Source organism: Metopolophium dirhodum, chromosome 1 (genome assembly GCF_019925205.1).
Source record: "Metopolophium dirhodum isolate CAU chromosome 1, ASM1992520v1, whole genome shotgun sequence".
NCBI lineage: Eukaryota > Metazoa > Arthropoda > Insecta > Hemiptera > Aphididae > Metopolophium > Metopolophium dirhodum.
This window is the reverse complement of record NC_083560.1, coordinates 136,866,276-136,889,569: the sequence shown is the minus strand read 5'-3', so window position 1 is coordinate 136,889,569 and position 23,294 is coordinate 136,866,276. Positions and strand designations below refer to the sequence as shown.

Here is a 23,294-nt window from a genome sequence, read left to right as displayed (position 1 = left end):
ATTAATAGTATTATCTTCCTTGATAAAAAAAAAACATATTTTATAATCATCGAGGTATATAAACTATATTATATACCTCAATGTTTATAATAACTATGTTTTTATAACATGATTATAATTAATGTATAAAACAGAATAAATTAATAGTATTATCTTCCTTGATAAAAAAAAAAACAAATTTTATAATAACTATGTTTTTATAACATGATTATAAATGTATAAAACAAAACAAATTAATAGTATTATCTTCCTTGATAAAAAAAAAACAAATTTTATAATAACTATGTTTTTTATAACATGATTATAAATGTATAAAACAAAACAAATTAAAAGTATTATCTTCCTTGATAAAAAAAAACATATTTTATAATAACTATGTTTTTATAACATGATTATAAATGTATAAAACAAAACAATTTTAAATTAACAGTCTTTTCTTTTTTGGTGAAAAAACATTTTTTATAATAAAGATTTTAAATAATAATTCAGTCTTCTAGAAAAAAGTCTTCAAAGGTATCAGTCTTATTTGTTGTTGGGTACAATGTAGATGATGTCATACTGTCTACCATTGTTTTAGTTGGTTGAAATGTAATGCAGTTCCCATTTTCTTTTTTAATGCATTCACTAGCTATAACTGTAGAAGCTACCGTTTTAACAATCAATCTATTTCTAGATTTTGTTTTAATACAATTAATTTTACTAAAAACTCGTTCACAGCTAGCATTAGAGTGAGGCAGACAAAATGCATTCAAAGCAAATGTAGCAAGTTCTTTGAATTGACCTGATTCCAAATCAAGTATTAATGACCAAAATTTATCAGGCTGATTTTCTAATTTAATATTTTCTGGTAAAGCCACTAATGGTAATGTTCGCCATTCATCATCAATAAGTTGAATTTGATCTTGATTCACCATTCTAGGCAGTAGTTGTGTAAGGCATAACACAGATGGATATTCAATCCTAGTTTTTGAAGAAAGAGCTACCTTTGGTGTTAACAAATTTAATAATCGTAAAATTGGGTTAGAAAAATCATAACGTTTTTTTATTTGTACACAGCTAACTTTCAGAAAATCAACACATCTAGAAATAAATTCTTTTAGCAAATCTGGCCTTTGTACTATAGCTGGGGTTTTTGTATGAGTAAGGACTTTAACTCCTAAATAAACTTCTGAAGGACTCATAAATTTACTTTGATCGGCAGGATTCAATGTAGCTAATGGAGTTTGGAGAACATAGTCCCTTTTCATGTAACATAGTAATAATTCCTTGTAAACTAATTCCATTTTTTCATTTAAATTATTCAATACCACTTGCTCAGTTTGGAAATACTGGTTTAATGCACTAAATTTTGGCAACACCCATTCCAAGAAAAAAAAATACATTTTTGTAAAAGGGTCATTCAGCTGGGTATAAATATTTTCTGCAGCAACAAGTTTTTCTGAAAACCACTTTTCATTAAAATATGAATGTAAAGCCATCCACTGTTCCAAAATACGCTGGACAACAGCAAATAGCGACAACCACCTCGTCTGAGATGGGTGCAGCAATTTATGTACAGAAATATTGAAAAAGTTTTGAAATTCTATATATTGGCTCTGTCGCTTACTACTGTGGCTGAAAAAATTAAATACATTCCGAGCAAAATCTTCAATTCTTCGGGGCAAGGACTTGCATGCTTCACTGCAGCATAAATGAAGAGAATGACAAATACATTTCATTACGAAGATTCCCGGGAATGTGATTTTCAGCCGGCTTGAAACAGAATTTTTAGACCCCATCATTGTCGAACAGCCATCAGAACCAAATCCAACAATGTTTTTTACATCAACATTATGATTTTCAAATGACTGAATACATTTACTAAACAGATTTTCTGAAGTTGCTCCTTTATCAACTGTCTCTGGTTCTTTTACATCAAAGACCTGTACTAAGTCCCAAAACCTTGTAACAATAATCTTGGACTCTGTATCAAAAAACCGTACTACAGTACACATGGTAGATATACAAGCAACATCGGTTGACTCATCAATCATAATTGAAAATTTACTTTTATTCAGTTTTAGACTTAACATTTCTTTTTCCACAGGCGCAATTACATTTGTAATAATGTTTGTAGCTTTAGTTCGTTTCAATTTCATTTCTTTACAAATTTTAGAGTCTGGGAAAATTTCTTTTAATAAGGGCTCTAAATGGTTGATTAATGAAAATGCTACATTATGTTCAGCTAAAAGAGCAGACAATTTAATTTCTGCGGTTTTGACAGAATTATTTAAAGGATTAGATTTCGCCATAACTTGAAAATTTAACATAATATTTTTAAAGTGAGACGAACTTTTTAGTGACTTTATATGATTCGAACTGTTACAATGTTTTTTAATGCAACTCAGTTCAGAAACAAAACTCACGTTGCACATGATACATTTAGCCTTAAAGGGATTATCCCTTTCAGGTTTAAGCCAACCTTTAAATTCCTTATTGCTCTCCCATTCTTCTCTATATTTTTGCTTTCTGTGTTTTTCTTTTTCATGTTTGGAAAGTTCATTCCTTAGAGATCTTTTCTTTTTTGGTGTCGACGGTCCTTCTTCTTCAAACACCTATTGTAAATAATTTGGTTAGGAGTATTTTATCTCAAATATATTACATAAATAATTAATCAAATTACTAATAAAATCTAAACAAACCTCTGGCGTATCTTCTATGTCCGACATTGTAAATAGAAAATATAAAGACGCAACACCAACAAAGATATAAAATATTGTATTCTTATCAAGAACAATAAAAAATACAAGGTAAATCATGATTTAAGATATTATATCTTATCAGTTATCATAATATAATATAATATGTTCATATATTTATATATTTATATGTGCTTCAAATTGTTTACTCGGTCGAGATGGGCATGGCCCCATCCATAGCGTATGATTAGCATAGATCTAAATAAATGTCAATGGTCTGTTGAAATTTGTAAGATCGTACATTTATGTACGGTCCTCAAAGTAAGATCGTAGATCGTACTTTGCTCTAAATTACCGTATAAGTACGATCCAAACCGTACATCTGGCAACACTGCAGGTAACCCATGCGGGTGACGATATCGCACGGCTGATTTATTGAATTGACATATTATATCGATATTTTATATTTTTATATTATTCATTCGAACACAGCATTACACCTTACACTTTTGACCATCATTCTTTTTTTCATTTTTGCAAAAAATTTTCATATAGTCATAATAATGCCACAGGATCATCACTCAAATTCATTAATACACACGCAAACATGGTTTTCAAACATTCCCGCCTTTGACAGAATACCGCCAAAGTGGTAGGCCTTATCACCGACCGTTTATCGTCGATCCTCTCGCTATCAGCAAATGACTTACAGTAAGTTGTAGGCGCGACTTTTAACAAGCCGACCCCGCGTTACGTATCCCCCGATTACACGATACGGGAGACCTTGGGTCAAACATCATGTTGGTGCGCGGAAACGTTTCCGTGTTTTTCGGAGGTTCGTATGGGAAACAGAACCCCGATCCGCTGATCGAGTTTCGCTTCTATATTGCTCTACTCTACTACTAAGCTTATGACGACAGAAATTATTAACGTGGCCGCTGGAAATTCACATAATATTTCCAATATATATTACGCATGGAAATGTTTAATGTTTTTGTAGATCGTATTGGTTATTGTAATTTGTAACATTATATGGGTTTGCTTATTATATACCTAAAGTTTATTTACATATATACATAGTATACATAGTATAACATTATACTGCATATATATAATTATCCGGACCACTGAGGTGACTGACCTGCTAGACACCCTAAAAAGACGGTTACTATAAGATTTGCATAGAAGCCCGAAATGTTTTGAATTTTTTTTCACGTACATTATTACTTAATTTTCTGTTTTCGGAGACAGTAATGAACGCTGTCCGCGATTCGACGCAGTCGGATTGCATACCTGTCGACGTAACCCAGTCGTCGCACATTGTCGGATAGCCTACCCTTATTACTACGGCGAACGTCATTCGAGGTGACTGACCTGCTAGACACTCAAAAAAATACGACGGCTATATGACTTGCATGGACGCCCGAAATGTTTTACAATTTTTTTCACAGTAAAGAACGCTGTCCGCTATCTGACGCAGTCGGATTGTATACCTGACGACGTGACCCGGCCGTCGCATATTGTCTGCTATCCGACGAAGTCGGATTGCCTACTCGGACCACTGAGTTGACTCAGCAGGTCGCTAGACACCCTAAAAAGTCGGAGGTTATATCACTCGCATAGAAGCCCGAAATGTTTTGAATATTTTTTCACGTAATTAATTTTTCCGTTCTCGGTGACAGTAATGAACGCTGTCCGCGATTCGACGCAGTCGGATTGCTTACCTGACGACGTGACCCAGCCGTCGCACATTGTCCGCTATCCGACAAAGTCGGATGGCCTACCCTTATTACTACGGCGAACTTCATTCGAGGTGACTGACCTGCTAGACACTCAAAAAAAGACGGTGGCTCCTTATCCTTACCAGTAATCCAAAATCCTTATCACTAATCCACCATCCTTATCAAAATCTAAAATCCTTATCACTGAATTTTTTCACAGATCCCTATCACTAGACCTCTGTATCACCCGTACACCGCGTCGGCTTCGGTTGATGACCAGACCACAAGACCACTGCGGCTTCCGACATCGAAAACACTCATAACCAACTCCTGGGGGTCTGGGGGTCTCCCCCAGCGACACTCGGAGAGCTAGTCTAATACTATAAAATCACAAGAAAAACAACTGATCTATAGGGAATTCATGGAGGATCTCATGGCGGAAAAAATTAAACACCGCTCTGTTTCCCCAGTCCGCCGGACCGATCCCGTCGATTCCCTATAGCACCATCAATCGCGTACCTTCGCCGCGACGGCGGCGGTCGGTTTTTAAACGTTTTCGAAAAATGTTACGCTTTTTACGCTGTTTTTCGACTTTTAGACATTTTCACATATAGTTCGTTTCTTTTAAAAGCCGCGTGGTTTGTACGCGATATTGGTCCATAGCCAATCGACGTCAGCGTAGGTCGTTATTATTGCTTTTCGTTTCGTCTTTTCAATTGCCTTAATTGATTTAAGTTTATTTCTTTTGAACCCCGTGAATATGCGGTTTGTACACTTAAAAATTCGCGTTCACGAAATGTCAGTCGGTCTTCGTTCCAACGCACAAGTGCACAATAAATATATACTGTTTTTTTTGTTTTGTTTTTGATTCAATAAATATTGCATTATGTGATTGTAGACGTATTATTTGGTCCTTAATAACGTAGCTGGTATATTTCTTAACTTAAACACAATTAAATATATTATTAAACACAAATAAATGTATTATTCAAGCATACATAATAACGGTCATATAAGTGAATAAAATCACAATTAAAGTTTAAACAGTGTGTAGAATTATGATACATAGAATTATATACGATTACATCGATGTATATCGAATATATTGGTTTACGTCGCTCCGTAGACACACAGCTTAACTGTTGAAGTTTTGACCGCAGTTGGCATCACAAACTGTGGCTCGATAGGTTAGGCGTAGGTTCCCCAAACATAGTATGACAGGTAGGTCCGGGTTCGAAACCGTCGTAGCTCTCTTCGGGCGGCAACGACTGTACCGTGTATTCTAAAGCACGGCCGCCCGTCAATTGGCTTTTTTGCATTTTTATTCACTTTATATTTCATAAATAATATAATAATATACATGTTAATTTTACATTATATGACTGTATATTGTTTATTATGTACCTATATGTTATTTAAATTATTAGGAATTCAACACATATTATTTTCTTTAAATTGTCATTGTTATTATATCATACTAATTATACTAATAATCATACTTATTTTTCGTAAGTTATTTCGAATGTTGTGTGATTGGGTTCATGGAAAATACTATTTTTTCTCTTCACTTATAGCAGCTAGACATACTAGACTTATTTTCTGCAGCACATTGCTCGCTATCCGACTAAGTCGACTAAGTCGGATAGCCAACCTAGCTGACGAACTTTAAAGTTAATAGATTTTGACTTGATATGACTGTATTTCTAGACACTCCAACACGGTTTCGACTTTACACTTTTTACATAAGAAAAAGCACCGGTCATGTGACGGCACATACCTACCATTCTATCCGCAGAAGACAGATTGCTCATTTTGATTTCGTCTTAGACGGTGCTGACTGACTTGCTTAACACTTAAACATGCAGGTTTTTAAATTTTTTTTTTTTTGATATAATTATATGGACGGACTTTGTGAGAAACGTGTCAAGTAACTTTTTGGTTATTTTTATATTATATATCAAAATTGTAGGAAATTTTACGCTGCATCGATTGGTAACACTGTTGTTAACATACGGTGACTTGTTATTGTGTTATATTTGTGTGCGAAACGTGTCAACTCAATAACAGTTAAATGATTTTGTGAGAAAAATGTCAAGTCAAAAATAATTAAACGATTTAGTGAGAAACAAGTCAAGTCACTGAATTATAATACTATTAATAATATTATTTATAGTTTTTTTTGTACAGCTTATAATAATGATTATAATATTGATGGAACCTATAGGTAGGTATTTTAATAGTATAAAAATGTCAAAAAGAACTCAACAATTATTAAAGTTGGCTTGTAACAGTAAGTACCTACTTAAATAAAAAATTATTATTTTAAACGTTGTTACTTATTACATTCAGTTACCATTATAAAAAATTCAATATTTTGTATCAACTTCTCTACAGATGCCATTGAGCCTAGTGCAGCATACACTAAGCCATCCTACTGTAGAAATTTGACCAAACTTTTTCATAAGACTACATGTGAAAAATATAATGATCAATATAATATGGATTATGTAAGAGTAAGTGAACATTAATTTCATACTCATAATAGGTTAACTAGAGATTTATATTGTTATCAACCTATCAACGCATTTATTGCAGTAGGTATAATATTGCAGTATATCATTAAATGGTAGTTATTATTCAGTAATAATTAGTAATCATATTTTAATTTCAAAACATTAATACTTGACCCGAGTATTGAAATTTGAAATACAATAAATTATTATATTGAGTTCTAGTATTACCTATACATAGTAAGTTATTATAATTTTTAGGTATTATACTATGATTATAATACTTACCTACATTACTAAAATTAAAATAGTTACATATCTTAATTTATTATAGATATCTAACTTTAATTATATTGTAGTTAATTAATATTTACTATTTAATATTAAATATACATGCAACATTTTAATTAAGTTGCATATTTTAAACACTTATGTACTAAACTAAAAATCAAAAAAATCTTTTAGATCAGAAATTGAATATTATATTCTTTGTACATATTATTCATTATTTAGTTAAAATTGTAAAGAATTTGCAATTTAATGTACCTGTGTAGTATGTTAATATTTTGATTCTTGTTTCTTAGCAATGGGTCAATGAATCTCAACCATCATATGGAACACAAATTGGCAATATAACTTTGGATGATACCAATTATGTGATTGAAATTTCCAATGATGATTACAATATTTTGGATAATGCTAATTATGTAAATGAAATTTCCAACGATGATCTTAATATTGTGAAAAATATAAATTATGAAGCTGTTTTGCCTATAGAACAGGTAATTTATTTTGCAAGCATATACATATAGGTTATTATAAGATTAATTAACTTTTTTTTTTCAAATAGAATAATGTTCATGAATTTGAAGAAAGTGTTATTTTGGGCACACCCCAGCTATTAGAAGGAAGCAAACCGATGCCATTTTATGAACATAATATTTTGGAATATGTTAATGATGTAGTAGTAATGCCTGTAGATCAGGTATTTTGTTTTGCATGAATAGTGCATAATATAGTTAGTGATATTTATAAAATTAATTAATTATGTATATTTTTTAATAGAATAATGATGATGCATTTGAAAGAAGTGTTATTTTGGGCTCACTATCCATACTATCAGCGGAAAATGATCAGTTACAACTTACAAATGAGGCCACCATTTTTGAAGTTAAACTTATCAAAAAACAAAGAAGTACCCATGGACATACCAATAGCATATACAAATCCGTTGGGTATAACTGAAGAAAAGAAAAAAGATCTTATGTCAATGTTAATTTTTATTCCTGAAGTGTATCATGAATTCTATAAAAATCTGAAAACAAATAAAAACTTGGGTAGGTTTAGGGTAGAACCAAAAAAAAGGGTAAAAAACACCACCCAAACCTATTAATATGTTCAAATCAAAAATACCAATTGAAAAAAGATATTCAAATGCTGGGCATATACCATCTACATGTACTTCCAGAAGATGTCATCATTGTAGTACAAAAGAAAATCCCCGAAGAACAACATGGGAATGTTCATCATGTGGAGTTGGTTTGTGTATGACACCATATAAAAATTGTTTTAAAGCATTTCATGCTAAATAATAATTAATTTATGCGTGTGTCGACTGTCACAGTGGTTTGACGTATTAACCACCATTTTTTAAGTACAAAGACTAAAATTATTTTTTTTTTATTATTTTTTTATGTAATATGATAAGTAAAATAAATAACCATTTCCAAAAAAAAATTGATGTTAGAAATTTTTTTTAATGTGTGACTGAAAGGGTTAAGAATAAAAGTCCCATTAGTGCCCCATATACTAGTTTTTTGGTATACAGGGTGATTCATTTAACGTAAAACACTCAATATTTCTCAAAACCATTTACTTTTTTCAATTTTTTTTTTTTTTTCAAAATTTTATATCCATGCTGTTCTAGAACTATATATTTTTTTTTATTTTTCACCCCTATATTTATTGGGTAAACCACTATCAACTTTTGATTTTCAAATGACAATCTATACTTAAAATAATAAGGCTATTTTTTTAATGACTTTTCACATTTAAATTTTCATTTTTCGTTAATCCGTTGACGAGATATAGCCTCTCAAAGTTGGATGGTTTTGGGTGGTGCTTGTGTGTAAATACCACTTAGACAGTAGAGTTACCCTAGGATTTTTATAGCAAGGTAAAAGATATTACACTTTTCAAATCAATTTATCAAGTACACTGTACTGTAAGCTTAAGTTTTGCCCCAAAATGTATTTTATAACACTCATTTAGTTTATGGCCGCATTGGTAATAATAATACATATTATCCATTATAAAGACCAGAAGCTAAATGTATTAAAATCGAATCCAAGGTATAATAGTGATAATCTTTGTACAATGTACCTATAGCACATACTCGTTACAATAACTGATTGTCATAGTGCCATATTATAATAATTAATAAGTAATTGCCAATTGGATCATAACTGTGACTTATCGCAAGGTACCTACTTACCTACTTGAGTGTATTCATCACTACCCTATACCCATTTACGATTATCTTTGGTATTTCCTAACATCAATCAATATCAGTATCGTGAGGGTTTATCCCAAACTTTTATCATTTTAAAGTACTTTTAACTTTGTTGTTACTGTTTAACTTTTGAATCTTTATCTGTACATTGACTACAATATGTTTTAATAAAACTAATTTATCTAATGTTATATTTTTTGTCGACTTTTATTTTATTTTATATTGATTTCATATCCATTAATGCAAATTAAGTATACATATCATATTAATATGTATACTTATATTGAAAAAACTAATATGTTGCATTGTTTCATAGGATCTGGGAAAATTTCCAGAGCTGCTGCAAGGTAAACAATATTACATATGTATATTTATTCATTAAATAAACTTAAACATATATTTTTTATTTATTTTTATTAACTTGAATCACCTAAGTGTTCAATCTTACATTATAATGTAAATGTTTACAGAAAAATATGGATATTAACAATATTTTATTATACTATACAATTTAAGAATAAAAAAATCAGGTAATATAAAAACAAAATCTAAAAACTACAACATACAAATAGATAGGCAACTCATTTTCCAAGTTAATTTAAAAAAAACTTCAATATGATTTTCACACTTATATTTTACATACAAATTATGTACTTCTTATAAAATTAAATACAGTATAATGAGAAAAATAAGTATAATATGCATTTATAGGTTGTATCAGCAGCGTTATGCTGATCGCCAGTGTCCAGGTCATTCAATGTTTTATAGAATTAATAAACAACTCAGTATGAATGGTACATTTATGACAAAAAAAAAAGACGAAATACTGTGACAACTGATAATAATTCATTGGAAGTATTATGCAAATTAATTGAAAGCCAGCATATATCATTAAGAGTTGTAGCAAGTAAACCTAAAAAATAAATAAATTTTAATAAACAATAATATAATATACATTTTCAATAACCGCCAATCGAGGTGACTTGGAACTGCGAGGTGAAATGAAACACTTCGGTTTTTTTTTTAAACGTATAAGGTTATCTATGAAACAAAATTATATAATTTAATTCTGCTTCCATTCAAATTAAATGTACAATATTTGTGATAATAAATGTTATCATCAACCATGTGCTTGTTCTTATCATTACCACCAAAAAAAATAACCAAACATTTCTTATGATAACAGCGATTTTATCATTGCTCTCAAAAGTGCTTCAAATGTTTGTGATTGAAGTCAAATTTAAAGGTTTGTATATTTTTTATACATTAAAGGACACTTCAAAAGCAGAGTTTTGTAGTTAAAAGTCCTTAAACATTTTTTGCCAAATTTATAACTTAAGTTTTATTTTACAGAAGAAAATTGAGGGTGACTTGGAATACCAAAAATGCCAAACAAATACAAGCGTATACCGGGTAGCCGGACATATATAAATTACAGTGACGAAACACTTCAACAGGCCCTCGATGAGGTAAGACAAAAAAAACTTTCATACAGAGAAGCATATCAGAAATATGGTATATCCATTTCTACTTTGAGTAGAAAAATAAATAAAAAAAACGTTAATAAACATGGTGGACAAAATGTATTAACTCCCTTAGAAGAAAAATGTATTGTAGATGCTATATTGTACGCCTCTGATTGGGGTTTTCCGTTTGAAAAAGATGATGTGAAAAATTTAGTAAAATCATACTTGGATCGTGCTGGCAAAAATCTTAAACCATTTAAAAACAATTTACCTGGTGAAGTTTGGTATAAAAATTTTATTCAAAGACACAGTAAAGCTCTAAAGATACGACTTGGTGAAAATATAAAACGTTCACGAGCTGCAGTGTCAAGAACAGTAATTAATGAATATTATAATAATTTGGAAATTTCTCTCTCAGGTATACCTCCACAAAATATCATTAATTACGACGAAACAAATTTTGTTGATGATCCTGGTCGAATTAAAGTCCTGGTAAGAAAAACCTCGAAGCATGCTGACAATATAATGGACTCAACAAAGTCAGCAACCTCAGTGATGTTTTCTGTTGATGCTGCTGGGTCAATGTTACCCCTTTATGTTGTATATAAATCCACACAGTTATGGGATTCATGGACTCTTGGAGGTCCAGAAAAATGCAGGTATAATCGAACGCCATCTGGGTGGTTCGACCAAAGTATTTTTGAAGATTGGTTCATAACTGTTGTTATACCCCATTTTCGACGGTTGGAAGGTAATAAAGTAGTTATTGGGGATAACCTAGCAAGTCATATGTCAATGAAAATTATCCAGTTATGTAAAGAAAATGATATAAAATTTATATTTTTACCACCCAATAGCACTTATTTGACACAACCTTTAGACGTGTCTTGCTTTAGGCCAGTTAAAATTGCATGGCGAAAAGTTTTAAAAGCTTATTAAAGAACTAGGAGAGGTACAATTCCAAAAGAGATTTTTCCTAAATTACTTAAAAAAACGTTGGAAAAGCTTTCAGTTTCACAAATTAGCAATATAAAAGCAGGGTTTGAAGCAACAGGAATATATCCCATTGACAGAGAAAAAGTATTAAAAAGATTGCCTGTTGAAGATCTATTTAGAAAGAGTTTTTATTTTGTTTTTATCATGTTATTGATATTTTATTATTTAAATATTGAGTTTACTGTTAAAAAAAGGTAAAGTTAACTTGTTTCTTTTTAATATTTATTAAGCATGTTCTTGTGTTAATTTTTAAAATAAAAATTTTGTTCCAAGTCACCTTTAACGTTCTTGAATTGAATTTCACATACAATTTTCATAGCTGTTCCAAGTCACCCAAAAATTGAGGTGACTTGGAACACGTAGTTTTTATTTTTTTTTAAGTTCAGTTTTGGTCAAAAAACTAAATGAAAGGTCTTATCCTATTCATGAGACGTATGCACACATTTATGTATTTTATGTAGTTCAGTGCGATTTTTTTTAAGTTCCGAATAACAAGAAGTATGTCAAAATCGTTCCAAGTCACCTCGATTGACGGAATATTATATTTTTTTAGAATATTTAAATTTATCATATTCTGCTGTTCAAAGAATTTCAAAAAAGTATCAATATCATGCTTACTTATCGACTCGTGTTCAGCAACTCCAGCCAATAGATTATGAACGTCGTTTTACTTTTGTTGCTCATATGATGGTTCAGCTAGAAGATGATTCCACTATTTTGGAAAAGATTTTATGGACTGATGAGGCAAGATTCCATAATAATGGAACCGTAAACCACCACAATACTCACTATTGGAGCGATACAAATCCTCACTGGATTAAAGAATGTAATAAACAAATTAGATGGGGTATAAATGTATGGTAGGGCATAATTAATGATAGATTGATAGGTCCGTATTTTTTTGAAAATAATTTAATGGAAACAGTTATCTTAATTTTTTAAAAAACGAACTACCATTAGATTAACTCCAATCATTAGATATTTCATTAGATCAACGCCTTAATATGATTTGGCAACATGATGGTGCACCAGCTCATAATATGTTAGCTGTACGTGCTTTATTAGATGATATTTTTAGTGGTAAATGGATAGGAACTCAAGGCTCAACAATTCTTTGGCCACCACGTTCTCCAGATATGAATGTTCTCGATTTTTATTTTTGGGGATTTTTAAAAGGCGAAGTTTATAAAGAGGAGTCGAATAATATCAATGATTTGAAAAATAGGATTGTTGAAATATATAATAAAATACCTTCATGAGTATTAAAAAAAACTACAACTAGTGAAGTGACTATATAAACGGTTATCTCTTTGTTTGGATATGGATGGTAATCATTTTGAACATTTATTAAAATATCAATACTTATCTATAATTTATTATTGTGTTGTTATTTTAATTTATTTTAGTAGGTACCTATTTATGTTAATATAGGTACTTATACTTCATTGTTGTCTATTGCATTCAACTAAAATAAAAATAAAATTTATTATTATTATATAATACATATATTTTCTAATGCCTACTTAATACTTGAGTTAAACATTTTACTTACCGATAAAACTGTAAACATAATTTGGAAAAAGGTAGTCTGCATAAAATGATCAACTGAGTTACACACATACTATCTGATTTTCTTTATACATTCACTTCACTCAAATGATATTGTGAAAGGTTACAACCTACATTGTTACATACATGAAATCCTTAGTCTCAATAATCAAAGGCAACTGAAGTAACCGTACATTAAATTATTGTATGAGCCTATTTTTGAAAAATAACTAAGAAGTTTTAAAAAATTATAATATATTGTAGAACTTTATGAAAAAAGGGAAACAAATGAAATGACAACGCTTGATTAGCTAACGGCTCATTTTAAATTATAGAAAATAGATATGCCTCAGCAAGTAGCTAAATAAATATTATTATTCAAGGGGTATAGATATTATCATCTTTACTCCTTATTTAATTAAAAGCATATTTTCTACTCTCATTGGAGATGTCTTTCTGGGCCATGATTTCCTCGTGGAGCAACAAGTAGCTTGGGACTACAGTGGTTGCATAATCCACCTGGGGAAAGAAATACGTGTTTCTGTAAGTTGGAGAAATCCAGTAACTCCGGTCACCGTAGGAGTGGACTTAACAACCGCAGGTTTACCCGAAGGAGAGTACGGTATACGGGTCAAAGAAGTCCTATGCCAATATCCGGAGGTTTTCTCCGGAGAAGTAGGCAGAACTCGGGTGATAGAGCACCAGATCCGTCTCAAGGATCCAAATCCAGTGGCTCTAAACGCTTACGGGTACTCCCGAGAGAAAAACGAGGTGATTGCCGAAATGTTGCGAGACATGGAGGAACAGGGTTTTGTTGAAACTAGTATATCTCTATGGGCTGCACCGGTGGTGCTCGTGAAGAAAAGGGATGGTTCACGTAGATTTTGCGTTGACTATCGCCGTCTGAACATGTAGACGGAGTCGGACGCTCACCCGATGCCGGATCTCCATGACATGGTCCGAGGAATGGGTGGAGCGAAGATTTACAGCACCATGGATTTGAAATCAGGATACTGGCAGGTGGGTCTCTCACCAGAGACATGTCCACTCACGGCGTTTAGGACCCAAAGAGGATTATTCCAGTTCAGAGTAATGCCCTTTGGACTTAAAAACGCCCCCGCCACATTCTGTCGCTTGGTAAGCGAAGTCTTCCGTGGGTTAGTTGGTAAATTTGTGTTGGTTTATTTGGATGATATTGTGGTATACTCTGAGAGCCCCGATGAACATCTAAACCACTTGCAGAGAGTCTTGGAGCGACTCCAGTCTTACGGTCTGACGTGCCAGCCAAAAGAATGTACATTTGGGGTGACACAGATCAAATTCCTAGGTCACGTCGTGGACGGTGAAGGAATAGACCGGGAGCCGGAAAAACTGACGGCGATTCAAAAATTACCGGTTCCAAAGAAGTCTAAAGACGTGTTACGGGTGTTAGGCGTTTGTGGTTGGAACAGTCAGTTCGTGCCACACTACGCCGAGATCACAGCACCACTCACGAGTCTGTTGGCCAAAGGGACCAAATGGCGTTGGTCAGAAATTGAGCAAGAGGCATTCCGGAAGTTGAAGGAGTCTCTGGTGTCCGCACCACGGCTCTGCCCTCCCCTTCCGGGTAAGCCATTCAATCTACAGACCGACGCAAGCGAAGTCGGAGTTGGTGCCGTTCTCTTTCAGCGGGGGGAGAGTGGTGACAGGAAAATCATTTCCTACGCCAGCAAAAAACTCTATCCAGCACAGGGAAGATACTCGGCAGTTGAACATGAATGTCTAGCTATAGTTTGGGCGGTTGACAGGTTCAGGCCGTATCTTGAGTCTGGTAAGTTTATATTATTTACCGATAACGCGGCACTCCGATGGTTACAGCAAGCTCGCTGTACCAACAGCAAACTAACGCGATGGGCGCTACAACTCGAGGCTTTCGATTTTGAAATCCAGCACGCGCCCGGAGTAGAAAATGAAGCAGCCGACGCGCTACCCCGTTGTCCGGTGGGACCGAATACAGTGGACGAAGAATCGTAAGAGAACAACATCCACGATCCCCCAGTGATTCGGCCCGGAGTGTCCGGATAAACTTCCGGAGTCTTCGGTGATCTGTCCGGCATGTCCGGAGGATCCGGTGTGGTTGTCACCCAGTGTAGAGCGATCCAGCCGAAGAGGGAGGACGGAAACGTCACATTTCAAGTTGTCCGAGAGTGGCAACAAAACGACCAGAACATACGAGAGATAGTTGCTAAACTCTCCGGAGTCGGTGCAAGGTTCGGTCGGTTTCGGAAGTTGTACGTCATACGGTACAAGGTGTTGCACCGCCACCCTGGATCCATCGCACATGGAGAAGAGGGGGTGGTCGTCCCGGTTGACGAGGCCCAGATTCTGCTACAAAGGTTTCACGACCACAATACAGCGAATCACCCAGGGTGGAAAGAAACGTACCGAAGCATAAAGAGTCGTTTCTTTTGGGCCGGTATGCGAGAAGCAGTGCGTAATTACGTGCGGGCGTGCGACGTCTGTGCATGTGTAAAACCACTGAATCGCAAACCAGAAGATCGGATATGCACCCGAGTCCCACGGCAACCTTGGGAGGTGCTGAGCATCGATTTTATGGGTCCATACCCACGAACGCAGCGGGGTAAGACAACGATTTTGGTAGTAACTGATTGTTACAGTCGCTAGGTAGAGGCGTACCCCCTAGGAAAGGCGACGACCAAATCGATTGTGGATACATTCGAACGGGAGTTGTTCCCACGGTTCGGGTACCCTAGGGCATTATTGTCAGATAATGGCCCGCAGATCGTGTCCAAGGCATTGGGAGACGCACTAAAAAGGTGTGGAGTGGAAGGATGGACGACTCCAATATACCACCCACGTGCCAACCAGGTAGAAAGGCAAAATCAAGAGTTGAAGAAAGGGTTCCGAACCTTACTTGTTGATAAGCCTCATCATCTGTGGGATGTCTACCTGCCACACGTGTTGTACTCCGTAAGAAACAGAGAAAACCGAAACATCGAACAGTCACCGGCCAAAATGATCAAGGCCCTCGGAGATTGGTAACTCGAGCTGGCCGAAGGATCACCGGACGCGGGCAAAAATGATCCGGAGTTGTCCGGAGCAGTGTGGAATCCTCCGGTAGAAATCGAAGATTCTCCGGTGGAACCGGACGATACTGCTGTGGTAGATGGGGTTACCCGGTGGTTTCCGGCCCCAAAGCCCACAGTACCCATATACCCCCAGAATCCCCGGGAAGAAGTGTTGAAGTATAGGTGATATACAGAAGCTAAAGGTAAATAAAAATAAGATCGGATATATGTCATAATATAATAATTTGTATATTGATATGAATAACTATAGTGCTCCGAGGCGTAATATAAATCAACGACTGATCGTCCTACAGGCTACTACATAGAACGAATATGCTATAGAAATATAAAATGCCTATTCAGCGTCTGCTGTACTACAGTATGAATAATTTGCTTATAATCTACATAATACAGGGTGTGTTGTTTACATTCAACAAGAAGCAATCTGTCAGTAGGGGATTGTGTATACTACAAAGCGCATCCGCAGTCAAGTGCGGGGAATCGTTTATCATGCGGGGTTCGCCCCGAAATGGTTAGGTCCGGTTAAGTTGGGTAAACCACTAGGAACCGGAGTGTTCTTGACGGAGGGTAAACGCCCTACTAAGTTACATGTCTCAGCGATGAAGCGAGCTGTAGGACCGTCAGAGAACACTAACTAATCATACTTGTTTCAGATGGCAGAACGACCAAATCATCCGCCACCAAACCGCAACCACCGCCCATCCCGCGGCATGATTGCCACGCATGTGGAAAAGCTCGGGCGATGGCCGCGCAGTTGTTGCGGGAAGCCAGGAGGCCCTTTGGGGATGGACCGGAGGACATGGTGAGCGGTTGGTCGGCTGAACGCGCGGCCACCGCGTCGTTCGGCCGGATACGAGCAAGCCCGACTGCATGGGCTTTGTTCGAGCGGGGGTTCGCCGGTCCACTCGAGCACCTACAGGTCTAGGGCAGGACCACCCGGGCGAGTGCCATCTCGCCGAGCAGCGCCGGCTCACCAGCGCCACGACGTCCGGGATGGGCGTGGCCGGTTCAGGCGGCCAGCGGTGCAGCCGCAAGCCGACCAGACAGACGAGTAGCCCATGGTACAGCCGCAATCCCAGCAGTCCGTGGTGCAGCCGCCAGCCACAAAGCCAGCAGAGCAGCAGCTGGCCCAGCAGCCAGGCACCCAGGAGCAGCAGCTGGCCGCGGTGGAGCGGTGGATTCAGGCCACGGAGGTGACGCCCGGGGACCCGGTCATCCTCCCCGTGGACTAGGTTGCTCGGGCGCGTCTCATGGACTCAGGGGGGAGTATGTTGCGGTCGTTATCGCAACGACTGCGGCGTCTCTATCGACGTCAGCGAGAACGCGACCGACAACCGCGACGGGAGCAGCTTTTGCCGGACCGTGGTCAGTGTTGCCAGATGTACGGTTTGGATCGTACTTATACGGTAATTTAGAGCAAAGTACGATCTACGATCTTACTTTGAGGACCGTACATAAATGTACGATCTTACAAATTTCAACAGACCATTGACATTTATTTAGATCTATGCTAATCATACGCTATGGATGGGGCCATGCCCATCTCGACCGAGTAAACAATTTGAAGCACATATAAATATATAAATATATGAACATATTATATTATATTATGATAACTGATAAGATATAATATCTTAAATCATGATTTACCTTGTATTTTTTATTGTTCTTGATAAGAATACAATATTTTATATCTTTGTTGGTGTTGCGTCTTTATATTTTCTATTTACAATGTCGGACATAGAAGATACGCCAGAGGTTTGTTTAGATTTTATTAGTAATTTGATTAATTATTTATGTAATATATTTGAGATAAAATACTCCTAACCAAATTATTTACAATAGGTGTTTGAAGAAGAAGGACCGTCGACACCAAAAAAGAAAAGATCTCTAAGGAATGAACTTTCCAAACATGAAAAAGAAAAACACAGAAAGCAAAAATATAGAGAAGAATGGGAGAGCAATAAGGAATTTAAAGGTTGGCTTAAACCTGAAAGGGATAATCCCTTTAAGGCTAAATGTATCATGTGCAACGTGAGTTTTGTTTCTGAACTGAGTTGCATTAAAAAACATTGTAACAGTTCGAATCATATAAAGTCACTAAAAAGTTCGTCTCACTTTAAAAATATTATGTTAAATTTTCAAGTTATGGCGAAATCTAATCCTTTAAATAATTCTGTCAAAACCGCAGAAATTAAATTGTCTGCTCTTTTAGCTGAACATAATGTAGCATTTTCATTAATCAACCATTTAGAGCCCTTATTAAAAGAAATTTTCCCAGACTCTAAAATTTGTAAAGAAATGAAATTGAAACGAACTAAAGCTACAAACATTATTACAAATGTAATTGCGCCTGTGGAAAAAGAAATGTTAAGTCTAAAACTGAATAAAAGTAAATTTTCAATTATGATTGATGAGTCAACCGATGTTGCTTGTATATCTACCATGTGTACTGTAGTACGGTTTTTTGATACAGAGTCCAAGATTATTGTTACAAGGTTTTGGGACTTAGTACAGGTCTTTGATGTAAAAGAACCAGAGACAGTTGATAAAGGAGCAACTTCAGAAAATCTGTTTAGTAAATGTATTCAGTCATTTGAAAATCATAATGTTGATGTAAAAAACATTGTTGGATTTGGTTCTGATGGCTGTTCGACAATGATGGGGTCTAAAAATTCTGTTTCAAGCCGGCTGAAAATCACATTCCCGGGAATCTTCGTAATGAAATGTATTTGTCATTCTCTTCATTTATGCTGCAGTGAAGCATGCAAGTCCTTGCCCCGAAGAATTGAAGATTTTGCTCGGAATGTATTTAATTTTTTCAGCCACAGTAGTAAGCGACAGAGCCAATATATAGAATTTCAAAACTTTTTCAATATTTCTGTACATAAATTGCTGCACCCATCTCAGACGAGGTGGTTGTCGCTATTTGCTGTTGTCCAGCGTATTTTGGAACAGTGGATGGCTTTACATTCATATTTTAATGAAAAGTGGTTTTCAGAAAAACTTGTTGCTGCAGAAAATATTTATACCCAGCTGAATGACCCTTTTACAAAAATGTATTTTTTTTTCTTGGAATGGGTGTTGCCAAAATTTAGTGCATTAAACCAGTATTTCCAAACTGAGCAAGTGGTATTGAATAATTTAAATGAAAAAATGGAATTAGTTTACAAGGAATTATTACTATGTTACATGAAAAGGGACTATGTTCTCCAAACTCCATTAGCTACATTGAATCCTGCCGATCAAAGTAAATTTATGAGTCCTTCAGAAGTTTATTTAGGAGTTAAAGTCCTTACTCATACAAAAACCCCAGCTATAGTACAAAGGCCAGATTTGCTAAAAGAATTTATTTCTAGATGTGTTGATTTTCTGAAAGTTAGCTGTGTACAAATAAAAAAACGTTATGATTTTTCTAACCCAATTTTACGATTATTAAATTTGTTAACACCAAAGGTAGCTCTTTCTTCAAAAACTAGGATTGAATATCCATCTGTGTTATGCCTTACACAACTACTGCCTAGAATGGTGAATCAAGATCAAATTCAACTTATTGATGATGAATGGCGAACATTACCATTAGTGGCTTTACCAGAAAATATTAAATTAGAAAATCAGCCTGATAAATTTTGGTCATTAATACTTGATTTGGAATCAGGTCAATTCAAAGAACTTGCTACATTTGCTTTGAATGCATTTTGTCTGCCTCACTCTAATGCTAGCTGTGAACGAGTTTTTAGTAAAATTAATTGTATTAAAACAAAATCTAGAAATAGATTGATTGTTAAAACGGTAGCTTCTACAGTTATAGCTAGTGAATGCATTAAAAAAGAAAATGGGAACTGCATTACATTTCAACCAACTAAAACAATGGTAGACAGTATGACATCATCTACATTGTACCCAACAACAAATAAGACTGATACCTTTGAAGACTTTTTTCTAGAAGACTGAATTATTATTTAAAATCTTTATTATAAAAAATGTTTTTTCACCAAAAAAGAAAAGACTGTTAATTTAAAATTGTTTTGTTTTATACATTTATAATCATGTTATAAAAACATAGTTATTATAAAATATGTTTTTTTTTATCAAGGAAGATAATACTTTTAATTTGTTTTGTTTTATACATTTATAATCATGTTATAAAAAACATAGTTATTATAAAATTTGTTTTTTTTTTATCAAGGAAGATAATACTATTAATTTGTTTTGTTTTATACATTTATAATCATGTTATAAAAACATAGTTATTATAAAATTTGTTTTTTTTTTTATCAAGGAAGATAATACTATTAATTTATTCTGTTTTATACATTAATTATAATCATGTTATAAAAACATAGTTATTATAAACATTGAGGTATATAATATAGTTTATATACCTCGATGATTATAAAATATGTTTTTTTTTTATCAAGGAAGATAATACTATTAATTTATTTTGTTTTATAGATTTATAATCATGTTATAATAAACATAATTATTATAAAATATGTTTTTTTACCAAAAAATAAAAGACTTAATTTAAATTCTAAAATCAGAACTATTTTCGATTTTGCGAGATCTAAGTTAAATTTTTGTGTACGGTTTTGAACCAGAAAAACGAACTTGGTTGTACGGTTTTGAACGAGAAAAAACGAACTTTTTGATAAGACTGTACGATCGCTACAATTTCATAATCTGGCAACACTGACCGTGGTCGTCGTCACACGTATTACAATATCTGTCTGTGATAACCATATTATAGTATATGAATAAACGTGTCGTCGTTGAATAAATGTGTTGTGTATATTAAAAGTGTCTACTCATTTCAAAAAACCGTTCCTACAGCTACAATATTGTACCTATTATGCCTATAACTTGCTTTATTACAATTCTTTGTAAGTAGTTAATGAAGTCAAATACTTTTCTTTTTTTTTTTCCTGTTTGAACCGACGGCGTCGCGGGAACTGCTTTCGCATTACTTCCGCGACGCCGCCATCGTTTATTGAAATTAAATAAATGTGACATTTTATACAATTTAATATTCACACCTTTTGTTTTGTCCCTTAATGGGCGCACATTGAAACTAATTTTTACATTTTATTAATAAAATAACATTGTTGGCTTAAGGCCCGCTGGTTGCATTTGTTGACTTCTCGACCCGGCTTTGCTGCCCGCCAGTCTTGAAGTCACGTTCATGGTCTTCCCGGCCCGGCTTGTTAGCCAGTCGGCCTCGAGTCTCGTGCCTCGCGGTTCTCCTTCCATTGTACTGGAGTTTGCGTCTCCCCGGTGATGGTTTGCCAGTTTTCCTGTTGTCTCGTCTTTCTGCGAGCCTTGCGGTCTGCGGCGCCTCCTGACGCTGGGCCCGGCCCCTCTCACTCTCAATCGCGATCACCCGGACGGTGACCAACCGTGCTGTGGGCGTCCTACTAATGCCCCGGGGCACGCCTGCCGCTGTGGGACCGTTTCGGATGAGGTGATTGGGGGTGCGTGTGCGCCGGTGTGGAGCGGCTTTCCGCTCGTCTTTCAGAGTCCGTCTTCGGCTGTTGTTGTCGGGTGGTGGCGATGTTTGCCCGCTCTGATCTGATGCCTGCCGGTGTTTTGGTTTGTTCAGTTTTCCTTCTGTTTCCTCCGTTCGTTCGTTCGTTCGTGCTGCTCGGTGCGTCGAGCGGTCGGCGGTTTCTTGAGGCGTTCGGACTAGCGGCCTTTCTGATCAATCGCGATCACCCGGACGGTGACGAATCGTGTTGTGGGCGTCCTACTAATGCCCCGGGGCACGCCTGCCGCTGTGGGGCAGTTTCGGATGATGATACTGGGGCGCTGAGTTTACTAGCCCCTGGGTCCCCGTCTAACCTTCCCGGTCGTCTATGCATCGAGCCTTCGGTCTGTGTTGTTGTCGGTAGTTGGAGGGCGATGTTGGCCCTCTCTGGTCGCTCGTGTTGACCCGCCGGTGTTCGGTTTTATACAGTTTGCCTTCTGTGCCTCCCCCGTTGGCCGGAACCGGAATTCCGTTTCCAGTCGGCACCACGTGGAGGTGGGGGTAGGACTCTGCCGACCAATTAAGTCAAATACTAGAAGCGTTTCAAGCGAGAATGCTGTATTTGTAGTTTGTAATATTATTACGCTTAAAAAAGTAAGAAAAAAATTTTTTCAATTTTTTCTTTATCAGTTAAGGAACGATTTGCAAACAAACAAATGTCATTTGCGGAGTTATAACTTTATCGTTGTTGTTCACATTTTTTATTCTATATATTATATGTAAATGTCAAATACCGTCAAGCAAATTTCATAAGCCAGCCAACAGTGTAAATACCATAGTCCATCCACATTTCACATGTTAAAAAATATAAGTATAAGCATTTAGCAAAATGTATAACTATGGTCTATGAAGAAAGCAAGCTTAACGACTATAGATTTCAATTATATAAACAAGCTAAGAATAAATTCAGGTTTCAAACAGTAAATACCTAATTGTAACATACCTGAGAATTTAATTTCTTATTCAAACTTTGCTCATCGTCTTCGTTGACAGACCTTTACACATTCAAAGTCCCGCTAGAGGCCTCACTACTACAAGTGGACTCTGCAGACCGACACCGAATCGCAGTGAAAAAAGACGTTATTTTTGGTTTGTTGTTCATTTTATTTAAATTAAAACAGAAAGTTCGTGTTAAACAATTTAAGCCACAATGAAATTTAACAAAACACAGAAAAAAAATTAAATAACACGTGCGAGTAGCCGAGTAGCAGAGTTTCCAACGGTTTCGTAGATCGCGTAATGCATAACCA

General features: G+C 35.4%; 2 protein-coding genes across 2 annotated transcripts; one reads left to right on the top strand and one right to left on the bottom strand.

Moving 5' to 3' along the window:
* Positions 1-255: 255 nt before the first annotated feature.
* LOC132935847 (uncharacterized) lies at positions 256-2,845 on the bottom strand. The gene is made up of 2 exons (XM_061002476.1): positions 2,682-2,845; positions 256-2,594 (listed from the first exon to the last, which is right to left on the bottom strand). The coding sequence occupies exons 1-2, from the start codon at positions 2,796-2,798 to the stop codon at positions 486-488; spliced, it is 2,226 nt and encodes a 741-aa protein (XP_060858459.1). The 5' UTR covers positions 2,799-2,845; the 3' UTR covers positions 256-485.
* A 15,269-nt stretch (positions 2,846-18,114) lies between these two features.
* On the top strand, positions 18,115-20,704 carry LOC132935834 (uncharacterized). The gene is made up of 2 exons (XM_061002465.1): positions 18,115-18,278; positions 18,366-20,704. Exons 1-2 carry the CDS (start codon positions 18,162-18,164, stop codon positions 20,472-20,474), a joined length of 2,226 nt encoding a protein of 741 aa, XP_060858448.1. The 5' UTR covers positions 18,115-18,161; the 3' UTR covers positions 20,475-20,704.
* Positions 20,705-23,294: the final 2,590 nt, after the last annotated feature.